This window comes from Rhamphochromis sp. 'chilingali' (genome assembly GCF_963969265.1).
Source record: "Rhamphochromis sp. 'chilingali' genome assembly, chromosome: 13".
In the NCBI taxonomy this organism is placed as follows: Eukaryota; Metazoa; Chordata; class Actinopteri; order Cichliformes; family Cichlidae; genus Rhamphochromis; species Rhamphochromis sp. 'chilingali'.
Window position 1 is genome coordinate 3,640,122 of NC_137940.1, and position 12,453 is coordinate 3,652,574.

Genomic DNA, 12,453 nt, shown 5'->3' on the forward strand with positions numbered 1-12,453 from the left:
CGACTTTGTTACCGGTCTCCCTGCCTCGTCCGGAAAGCGTGTCATTCTCACCGTTGTAGATCGGTTTTCCAAGGCCGCTCACTTCATCCCGCTAGCCAAGCTGCCCTCAGCCGCTGAGACTGCCCAGTCGTTGGTTGCTAATGTGTTCAGGCTCCACGGAATCCCCTTGGAAATTGTCTCCGATCGAGGTCCCCAGTTCACCTCACAGGTGTGGAAGACCTTCTGTTCCGCTCTCGGCGCCAAGGTTAACCTAAGCTCCGGCTTCCACCCGCAATCCAACGGACAGACTGAACGTCTCAATCAAGAACTGGAGACTATGCTACGGTGCGTGGCCAGTCAAAACCCCTCCTCTTGGGTTACCTACCTGCCCTGGGTGGAGTACGCCCACAACACTCTAACCTCGTCCTCCACCGGTCTATCACCTTTCGAGGCGTCTCTCGGATATCAGCCTCCGCTCTTCCCTGAAGAGGACTTGACTCTCTCCGTCCCGTCGGCTCCACACCACCTTCGGCGCTGCCAACGTGTATGGCGCAGCGTTCGCAGCGCCCTCCTGCGTGCGAAGGAACGACATGCGCACTACGCCGATCGTCGCCGCGCCCCAGCCCCTGACTACCAGCCGGGACAGAAGGTTTGGTTGGCTGCTGGGAACATCCCACTCCGGGGCACGTCCCGCAAACTGGCTCCCCGTTTCATCGGGCCATACGAGGTGGGCCGAGTCATCAACCCGGTGGCAGTCAGGCTTCGGCTTCCAGCCTCCCGGCGTGTGCACCCCACGTTCCATGTGTCTCAGCTTAAACCAGTCCGCCTCAGCCCCCTGTGCCCTCCTTCCGCGCCCCCTCCTCCCGCCCGGCTCGTCGGCGGCCATCCGGCCTATGCGGTCCGGCGTATCCTGGACGCGCGCCGGTGCGGGCGCGGCTGGCAGTATCTCGTGGATTGGGAGGGGTACGGCCCCGAGGACCGCCTCTGGGTCCCGCGCTCCTTCGTTCTGGACCCTCGCCTCATCTCTGCTTTCCATGCTTCTCTCCGCAGGCGGGGTCCCGGCCTGTCGCCTGGGGGCGACTCTTGAGGGGGGGGTACTGTCATGGTCCGCGGCCTGGCGTCTGAGGTGCTGATGGGATGCCCACTCCCGTGGGCGTGGCCGCTGACTCCACACCTGCATCCCATCCCAGGCGATCGCCAGGTGGACCATTTAATCCTGCCCAGCCTGCTGCTCCACGCCAGTCCGTAATCGTCCTTCAGCGGTAACGCACACCTACGGGAAAGTCCTTAGGCAATCCTATCCGTGTGAACTAGTACTAACTCTGCCTTGTATACCCAGATCACTGCTCGGCGTGTTTTGAGTCACCAGCCTGTCCACCTGCCTGTCCAGAATTTGGATCACGATCAACCCCAGCCGCCTCGCCCTTTCTGGAGCTTCTCCCCACGGACCCTCACCCCTCCCTCCGGTTCCCTTGGCCCCGCTATCATCGTAAGACGCGTACACTACCTCCCCTCGTATGCTGCCGGTTTACCCGCACCCCAATAATCCTTTTTTCTTTTTCTGTTTCAGCCTCCCACGGTCCCGCTCTCGGCGTTTCCTGCGCGATTCTTCTCCCGGTCCCTCGGTTTCTCTGGTTCCGTGCGTTTTCTCCCTTCTACTCTCCCGGGACACTCTCAGTTATAATAAAGTTTATTTTTTCTCTCGTACCGCTGTGTGTGTGTTCTGCTCCTGGGTCCAGCTTGTGTGTTGAACTTCGGTTCTTGACAGCTACGTTAAGCACTATGTTTCCACACATAAACAGTTCATGTATGTGCCGCTGTCGGAATTTGAGACTTCTTTGAATTTTTGTAGATTCTTGATTGAGCAATAAAAAACCCAAACAAACATATGCAACAATAAGCCAGTGACACCCAGGTGCAAGTGATTTTCCTCCCTACCATGTGCTACTCCCTATTTCTAAAAGGTAATTACTGGTTTGGCTTGTAAATAACTGTAACTAAGTTTTTTATGCCACTTATCCAGGTTTGGATTGCATAGAAGCAGTCTAAATAGAGACAAGCAGTCCTCCCTCTCCTCAGCCAAGTCCTCCAGCTCATCAGGAGGACACAGATGCATTCCTAAACCAATTGAAAGAGAAAAATCTCTCCAGAGTTTCAGAGTCCCAAATCTTGCCCACGGTGTCCTCCCAGTAGGAAATCCCTGAAACATCTCACCCAGGAGGTGTTAAAGAGGGAGTGAAGTCAGATGCCTGAACTACCTCAACAGGCTCTTTTTGATGTAGAACATTGGCAACTCTACTCGAAGCCCCTCCTAAATGGTTTGGTCCTGACCCTATCTACAATCTCAGTCATTTGGAGCTTGTGAACATACGAGGGCAGCAACATAGACTGACCAGTAAATTTACAGCTTCGCTTTCACACTGAGCTTTGTCCTCACCACAACAGACTAATATAGTTTCTGCATTGCTGAATATGTGGCCCTGGTTTATATCTCAATCTCCTGCTCCATTATCCCTTTACTCATGAACTCAATATTTTAAACTTCTCCACTTGGGGCAGCAACTTGTCTCGGATCCAGAATGGGTTATTTGTGGATCAAGCTTTTTTCCAGTGCGTTCTGTGAATGCTTGAGTTTGAATGCTGGGCAAAATGTTGTTGAGCAGTTTTTGTGGTAGTGCTAAATAAACTGGGGCTAGTGCATCTTCTAGGTGAGGATGCTGCAATTGTTGACTGCCTTTGCCATGAGGGGTTTGCTTGGGCTATAGCAGTTTGTAGTTGGCTGGTATGTATGTGGCCTGGTTTCAGTGTCAGTGGCGTTAATGTTGTGGTTGATGAGTTTAAAAGAGGACACCACTTGTGTGGCGGGCTCTTATTGAGAATTGCTCAATAAGCTAAGGCTTCTTCTAATGCACGTACCTGTCTGCAATGCAATGTTAGATGAAAAAAAACAAAACATTGTCAGTTGTTTGTCATTGATGTTTTGAGGGTCTCGGATTGATTTCAGCCTTTAAAACCTCTGATCAAAGAATTGATAAAACTGTCATTTTCAAATACTGAATTTGATGGTGGTCTAGATGAGAAGATGGTCTTTAAAAACAGACTAAGAATACAAGGTTTTTCTTTATCACTACCAAAATCAAAGTATTCAGATCACTTTTGCAATTTTTACGAGAGGAAGAAATCAAGAGATTTAGTGGAGAATAGACTATCATGAAATCATGCATTGTGTTACAATTTTTGGAGTAATTACAATCCTCAATGCCAAATCTATAACTGTAGGAATTAGTAGCTATTGCTTTGCTTCAATGATAAAACATTAATCTCAATGTATATATATTTTTAACCTATATCTATGTACAATTTAGGTTTTAAAATACAGATTATGCTGGAGAATAATCAGTGAAAACAAACTGTACAGCTAAGTTTGACTAAAATGGTTTGTAAAATTTTACAGGAAGTGGATTTTCTGTGTTTCAGCCAATGACTGTATTTTCCACTTCGTACCCCCTGATTATCTTGTGACCAAGTCTTCCTTTGAGTTGGAAGACATCAGTTGTGCGAGAGAAGGCTGAGGTACCACAATGATCAGAAGGCTGCTTTCTTTGATTCTTCTAAGTACATTGTGTAAGTTTACTTCTGCACTGAAACATGTGACACTGTGATATAGGGTTGAGTAATATTTGTTAAATTTAAGGTGCTTTGTCCTGTCATGTTCGAATCTAACTGATACCGTATTTTGTTTTGTTTTGTTTTTAGCTTTGACCGAAGGGGATGAGGGTCCTTTCCAGAGCTCTATAACTGTGACTAAACTTGGAGATAATGTGACTCTGACATGTATAATCCCTTACGATGATGTTCGGTTGTCTTACTGGTATAAGCTGAAATTTGGAAACATGATTGAAACAATTGCCTCAGGAAGTTTTGACCAAATATCACGAAAGGGACCATTTAACAACTCAAGATTCAATGCCACAAAAGTGGGTGATATCTATTCTCTTACCATAACAAATGCAACCAAAGAAGATGAAGCAACGTACTTATGCCAAGCAGGAACGGCATACATAATGAAATTTTTTAATAGCACGCTTTTGGTCGTGGATGGTAACGTATTTTAATTTGACTGTTTTTGTCATATCTGCTTCTAAGCCCAAATAATTACAGTTAATGCTATTTTGTGTCTTTTTGTAATTAACACAGATACAAAAACGCTGCAGAAATCTGTCACCGTGAAACAAACTTCAGACGTGGAGTCAGTACATCTGGGTGATACAATGACTCTGCAGTGTTCGCTCCTCTCTGAGAACAAAGATGACACAGATCAGTGTCCAGATGAAGACAAAGTGCACTGGTTTAAAGGTGGATCAGAATCTCATCCAGGCAGCATTTACCACGGCAGTCTCAGAAATAAAGAGGACGGGAGATGTGACTACAGTCTGTCCAAAACTGTAACAAACTCATCTGATGCTGGGACGTACTACTGTGCCGTGGTGACATGTGGACAGATCCTGTTTGGTGAAGGAACTGTGGTTGAGATAGGTATGTATATTTTTTAAAATTACTTTGTTTAATTATATAGAGATCTTAAATGGTCACAATTCTAATTGCCTAAAATCTTTTGCTGATTTTTTCCTACATGTTAATTCACTTCATTGAAACTGTTTTTATGTTTCAGGGAATCATTTGATAAGACTTTAAAAAATATCTGTAATTCTTATATTATGCATTAATGTAAATGTAATATTTGATTTGCTACTGTTACCTGTGGACTTGCGGACTTAAATGGCATACAACTCTTAAACTTCTAAACCTAATAAAAAGCCCAGAATTAATTTCTTAATGCTTTCCACATTTATCAGCATGTCATGGCTCACAGAGACTGACTTAAAATGTTATTAGTAAGTGAAATCCACTTATGGTAAAAACTATTCAGCGTTTCTTTCATGACATTTGATAATATTTTCTGTTTACAAATTATAAATGAGAATGAAAGAATTTAGTGTATTTTGTTTTGTGATTTTAGGACAAAAGTGGGACCCGGTTGTCATTGTGCTCGGCATGCTGCTGGCTCTCTGTGTGATTGTGATCGCAGTTCTTATTTTATCCAGACACTAAAGGTTTTTCTTGCTTTGCTTTCTTAAATTTAGAACATTCATGATTTTTGGAACCAGAATATCAAAGAAAACATTGTAGACAACAAAGGTTAATCCAATGAATTAATAAAACTGATTATGAAATTATTCCTTTTTATACTCATATTGGCATGCTTCATTAATGAAAACATATAAAAGGCCCATGTCATAGCATAATACATCTGGTGGACTGGTTTTTGTTTACTCACTGTAGCTGTGAGACTAACAGTAGGATATTTGACTAACTGTAACACAGCGGTCTCCAACCTTTTTTGCGCCAAAGACCGGTTTATGCCCGACAATATTTTCACGGACCGGCCTTTAAGGTGTCGCGGATAAATACAACAAAATAAAACTAGTACTGGTACCGAAAAAAAGAAAAGTTATTCATAACACACGTGACAAGACCCAGGGAAACCGAGTTAACGATTAAAACGATAACAAAATAACGCTGAAGACCGATAAAAACCCTGAAAACCACACATTTCACACCTGAGCCTCAACTCTCGCGGCCCGGTACCAAACAACTCACGGACCGGTACCGGGCCGCTGCTGTAACATACAAAATGACAACTCTCGCAAACCGCCTTGAATCAGCTGTTGTTTTTTTATTTAGCACTAAAAATATAAAATTTTCAATTAAAATTTTCATTGATTTGAATGAATTTGGTCATAAAAAACATTGTATCATATTGTTAATGCATTTAGTTATTCTATGCTATATTCTGTGTTACATCTCCTTTGACGAATAAAGTACATCACGCCCGCCGTGTTAAAACACGGGGGACTCAGGGGTTGGTGTGTTGTTGTGGTGAGATGTAAATAAAGATGGCTCAAAACATGAATGACACTCCGTGGTCCCGCCATGCCTTATTCTCACCACACCTATATTCTTGTGTTTATTGTTATTGTACTTTTGCACCAATCTCTGTCTTTATTGTTATGAATGTATATGATAGATTATGCAGCAAATTCATTTTCTTCTGCCATTTTGAACACCAGTCTTTACTACTACTACTTACTTTCTACTTACTACTCCTCATACATGTTATATTTCTGTATTTTATTTTTAATAAATTAGCAAAAATTTCAAGAAAACTTTTTTTTTTCCATTTTGTCATTATGGGGTGTTGTGTTCAGAATTTTAAGGTGAAAAATGAATTTAATTCATTTTGGAATGAGACCTAACCCTAACATAACAAGTAAAGTGTTTTATTGTCAACCCATCAAGTATACAGTGGGACAAAATATCGTCCTCAAAGGTGAAAACTGTAAAAAAAAAAGAGGAAAAAAATCAAATATACATATATACAGAAATAAGATAAACTAAGAATAATCACAACAGTATTGTACTTGCATAGAAATAGAGTAAGAATGAAAAGGAATGAGAATGAAAATAAATAAATACAGCTCACACAGCACATACAGGGAGCAGAGTGTAGTCATTAGCACTGTCGCCTCACAGGAACAAATTGTGCTGAATTTGCATGTTATCCCCATGTTTGCGTGCCTGCTACACGGGTACTCCAGCTTCCTCCCACAGTCCAAAGACATGCAGTTAGTGGGGAGAAGTTAACTGATATTTCTAAATTGAATAGGTGTGAATCTGAGTGTGAATGGTTTTCTGTCTCTTTTAGAGATGGGCCAGAGTCCCTTCCAGGCCCTATGACAGTATCAGAAATAAAGAGGACGAGACATGTGACTACAGTCTTTCCAAATCATCTAATGCTAAAACCATACTACTGTGCTTTGCTCACATATGGAGAAATCCTGTTTGGTGAAAAAAACTGAAGTCGGAATTAATATATTTTTAAATTCATATTTTAGTCTTTGTTTATCTGTACTGATTACTGCTGTATTGATTTCAGTGAATAGAGGTCTTCACATGTTAGGTTCAGGCTTTCAAAGGTTATATGAGTTAGATCAGCTTAATGTGTTCACAGCCCGAAGTGTCACAGTGGTTGGAAACTTACATACTACTTCTTCACTTTACAGACTACAGTTTTTTGGTTATTTCATATGCGCCTTTCTGCTTCCTCTGTCAGCTTTGGTCTGTTTTTTCCTCTGTGCTTTTCTTTGCTTGTGTTTTCTCCTCATTTCCTGTGGTGTCACATAGAGACACCTGCATTTCAGCTGCTCATGTTGTCTTGCACAGCTTAGATGGAGGTTGTTGTTGCTGTTCTTGTCACAGATAATGGGTGGTTGATTATGGTTATCAACTTTCTCTGCTAACTCAGAGCTGTTTCTGTTTCTGTTTCAAGCTCTGTCACATCATTTAATTCTTGTTATTTATAAAAGAGATTTAGTAATATTAGAATCAAACATAAAAATGATTTTTCATTTCTGCATCACCAACTGAATGTGACACATACAGTTTGTGCTGCTGTACAGCTGGGCTTCGGTCGATAGTGTTAGTAAGGTACAGCTTAATAACTTATAAAATTCATATTCTTTTAGTATGTAATCTTTCTGGCTCTCAAAGATTACTGAATATAAATTAAAATAAACAAATTAATAAATAATATTAAAAAATGATATAATTATTGATCATGTATGGATTTTGATGAGTCACCATGGCCATATAACCATGTAATAGGAGAGCCACCTTTGTGACACTGAAAACTGTGACTTCAAGCTCAAAGTATTTTGTAACATAACTCATTAATCTTTATTCAGATTATGTCCCTCTGTTGTGTAATGAACAAAGTGTAGTTGAGGTTGATTAGAGAAAATGTTCTCAGCAGTCTTTCATCATAAACTGTAGTGTGAGAGAGATTTTTTTTAATTGTTACTAAAGTGGTGCAAATTCAAATTTAAATAGATGCAAAAAGTTATGTCTGACCTAAACCTAAACTGGCTGGACACTGAAAACCATTATTTTGAATCAAAGTTGAAAAAAGCTGCTCAGTCTGTAATTAAATGTGTCCTCTTCCATTCAGCATGGAAATAAAAGAATGAGAAACTTTGAAGAGAATTTTAATTAACAGAGAAGTAAACATGATCAGTAGGTAGTCTCGCTGAAACTCCAGGCAACTAACTGAACATCACAGGAAGCACAATCGGCCAACAGGCGGCGTTGCCAGCACCACTAATGATCAGCAATCTTTTACAATAAAAGCATTCAGAACACTGATGTGATGGAGGATCAATATGTTAAGCCAAACGGTGGTTTGTTCACCTTTTTAATCAACAGACAAGGAAAACTGTCGATTTTACAGGTGTCGTATAACGTTAAAGAGGGAAGGGTCAAGTTTGGTTAACACATTTTAGCATAAAAACGCATGATATTCTCTCATCATGCAAGGATATGCAGTGTAACACAATCAAATTTGCTTCCAACAATTTTTATCCATCCATCTTCTTCTACTTATCCGGGTCCAGGCCGCTGGGGCAGCAGCCTAAACAGAGACGCCCAAACCTTCCTCTCCTCAGCCACGTCCTCTGTCTTGTCCAGGGGAGCACCAAGGTGTTCCCAGACCAGTCGAGAGGTATAATCTCTCCAGCTTGAACATAAACACTGATTACAGTACATAAAGAATTTATTCATCACAGACTTCATGATGAAATTCTGTAATTTTTAGGCATAGTTTTATATTTTTATAGTCTCTATGCAGGTATTTCAATGTTGTTGTTGTTTTTTTAACCTTGAAAGGATAAATATATTTAAATACCTTTTCTACATAATATTCAGAGTAAATACAAGGTTTTCACAGATGTTTTCTTTAGGCTGCTCTTGGTTCTAACACAACACAGAACGCTATGTGTACAAACTTCAAAAACGTTTCTGCAGACACTATCAGACTATCTGCTACACTATCAGAGACAGTCTAAAACATGTGCTGGTCTGAGATGAAATTATCCTTCAGTCAAATCTGTGGGGAGTTTACTGGGTAAACATTTTCAATGTGAGTAGATATCAACCTGAAAATGGTATATTACTTAAATTAATACTTTAAAACAACCTTGCACTATTTTGCTGAAATGTTAAGGAAAACACTTGGTAATGGGAAATGTGAGGAAAGAAAGGAATATTTAACATGATTACTTAATTTGTTTGGAGGAGTTTTTCTTTTACTTGGGCTTCATTAAAGGCAGCACATAATAATAATAATAATAATAATAATAATAATAATAATAATAACACGGTGGCACGGTGGTTAGCACTGTTGCCGCACAGCAAGAAGGTCCTGAGTTCAATTCAGGCCGGGGTCTTTCTGTGTGGAGTTTGCATGTTCTCCCCGTGTTTGTGTGGGTTCTCTCCGGGTACTCCGGCTTCCTCCCACCGTCCAAAGACATGCAGCTTGTGGGGATAGGTTAATTGGATAATACAAATTGTCACTAGGTGTGAATGTGCGAGTGAATGTGAGTGTGAATGGTTGTCTGTCCCTGTGTGTTGGCCCTGCGACAGACTGGCGACCTGTCCAGGGTGTACCCCGCCTCTCGCCCTATGACAGCTGGGATAGGCTCCAGCGCCCCCCGTGACCCTGAAAAGGATAAGCGGAAGCGAATGGATGGATGGATGGATGGATAATAACAATAACAATAATGTAAATAAGACAGAAAAAAGCAACAGACATACACATTAGATGTGTGTGCAAATGTATATGTACAGAACTACAACAGAACTTTAACACATAAAAGCGTATTATCTATAAGATGAAAAAATCCTGTAATGTAGATGTTTCATACCAAGCAACAGTAAGTAGCTCTAATCCAGCCCAAAAGCCTTGACAGCTGTGTAGATCTGCTGCTCCTCTGCTGCATTCACAACCTTTGTTGTGCAAATATAAATTTTCATCACAGCAAAGATAACAGCAGAAAACATCTGTGTGTCCTTAATCCAGGAAATGTCCTAAATAAAAATATTATAAAATTGGAAAATATTAGAAAATATCAAAACTTTTAACCTTTAATTTGTTTAAGTTCATATTTATCAGAATAATGTTAACATTAAGTACCTGTTGTGTTTTCTGATCATTAACCGGAGCTTGTTGATAGTCTAGAAATATAACATTTAATTAAGAATTAAATGTCTAATAATTATTTATTTTTGTTTATAGCAAATGGTGAGTAACTTCAATTACCTTTGTGATGATCACTGTTGTTTTTCTTGGTTATGTAAATGAGGACAGCAATAACAAAGAGACTTATACACATGACAGCACTGAGCAGAAAAACAACTGCACTGGCTGTCTGTGACAACACACTGCTTTCTGGAACAATAATAAAAGTAGTGAGAAAATAAAGTTAGGATTGGCAAAAAGTAAGAGATATCACATCCTGATGAGAAATATTATATGCATTAATTTCAGAATCATTGGGGTACCTTGCATATTCAGTTTAGTTCCGTTTCCCAATAATATCTCCCCACATGTGGCCACAGCGCAGTAGTAAGTCCCAGCATCAGAGGAGCCGACGTTCTTAGAAAGCTGATAAAAACATCTTTTCTGATGGTCAGATCTTTTCTCACATTGATCAGTCCTATTTCCATCAGTGTAAATGATGTTTGGATGAGATTTATTAGATCCAGCTCTGAACCAGAAAACATTATTAACTCCTGGACACGTCTTGTTCTCAGAATCAGAGAGAACTGAACACTGTAGAGTTGCTGTGTCTCCTGGACGCAGTGGATTTGATTCTATCGGCTGCTGTACAACAATATAGTTTGATGTCCTTTCAGTGTTTCCTGCATAATATAAAATGTATTACAATGACATTCTTCAAAAAATACTCTGAAAGATTAAAAAGTTTGTAAAAGTTGGTCTGTTTATTACCTTTAACTAACAAATATGTCCCACTCCATTCAAGATCACACCATGTTGTGGTTCCACAATGATAAATTCCCTCATCCTCTTGGATTGTCTCCAGAATAGTCAGTTTGCTAAAATTGTTTGCGTTCTTTGCAGAAAATCTTGATTTCAAAAACGGAGAATAATACACAGGTTCTGTATCTCGATATAGTGTCACAATTAATTTAAGTGTATCCCCAACACTCTGCCTGTACCAGTATACTTTACTGCTGATGTCTTTGGATATATCACACTTTAAGGTTGCTGGTTCACCAAGCTGAACCATTTTCACTGGAACCAGAGAATCTGAGTTAAAACACAACAGCATTTCGTATTAGGTTAAAATGTTTTCAAAATATTATTATAAAAATATTATCGATAAATGCTCACAGATGTATTTGACAAAAATAATCCAGTTTCAGATTTATGGACAGAATAAATTTGTACTTACCTCCTTGATGAAGAAGAAGCAACATCACCCATAACACCACCATCTTGACACTGCTCCTTCTCGGGGGTTTTCAGCAAGTTAAGTTGGTGAACTGAGCGTGTTGGGTTAGATCATGAAAGGAATTTGATTGGTTAACACAGAAGACACTCAAAAGTACACTCCCTGTGTACACTCCCTAACCTCATCTGTTTCTAAAGCATATTATCTTTTTATTCTGTTTGTTCACTTTTCATTTTTGATTGTCTATGTCTGGTTTAGTATTGCAAGAAATGCATCAAATACCTCAAGCTCTGCACTTTAGAGGAATGTTGAGTTTAGGGGCATTTTGTTCTTTAGCAGTGAGGCCAGTGTTGGGTGTAATGCGTTACTGTAATTAAATCACTTTTCCACTGAAAAAGTAGAGTAGCTAATTACTGTTCATTTTAGGTATTTTAATCACAGCTACTTACAATGTACTTGTGTTAGATTGTAAAATAATTAAACTCGCTGAATATCATTATTTAATTTCAATAGTTTATCTTCTAAACGTAGAAGTAAACTCTGCTGCTTTAACATCGCTGTAGTGCAGCTGCGTGTCATTTCGCGCCACTTTCTTTTCCAAAGTTCCACAGCAGTTGACGGAATCAACTATTTGGGATTTCCTAACCTGGACGTGTGAGCATGCATCAAGACATTTAGCAATGCATGTACAGTACCATGCAAAAGTCTTGAGCAGCAGTTCCCTTTCTTTATATTTCTCTGGGAAATATAGTACATAAAGCAAAAACAGTTTGGACAATTCTGTTGAGCTTGAATGTGAATATTTGATATATTCAACTTTATTCTTATATTGGTTTTCTTCTTCTTTCTTGTATATTGCTTTCTTTACTTTCACAACTTTGTGGTTTTGTTACCTAATTTCATTGTGCAGGCAACTGTACATGACAATAAATCATCCATATCTGACAGCCATTTTCTGCAATCATTTAATTTTCTCCAAATCGTCTCCTAATATGGATGAATGCTGGCTGTAACCTCAAGGAAGAAACTGGGAAGTGTTTTTAAAATGTGGAGTTAAATTTGTTAGAAAATGCATTAAAAACGAGTGCAATAAAAATGGCCCACA

At 39.9% G+C, this 12,453-nt stretch overlaps 1 protein-coding gene across 1 annotated transcript; it reads right to left on the bottom strand.

The window, feature by feature from the left end:
* Positions 1–9,816: 9,816 nt before the first annotated feature.
* On the bottom strand, positions 9,817–11,391 carry LOC308408337 (signal-regulatory protein beta-2-like; the record flags this gene model as incomplete). Its single annotated transcript, XM_080900535.1, has 6 exons — positions 9,817–9,960; positions 10,067–10,107; positions 10,193–10,321; positions 10,435–10,794; positions 10,883–11,203; positions 11,349–11,391. The coding sequence occupies 6 exons, from the start codon at positions 11,389–11,391 to the stop codon at positions 9,817–9,819; spliced, it is 1,038 nt and encodes a 345-aa protein (XP_080756661.1).
* Positions 11,392–12,453: the final 1,062 nt, after the last annotated feature.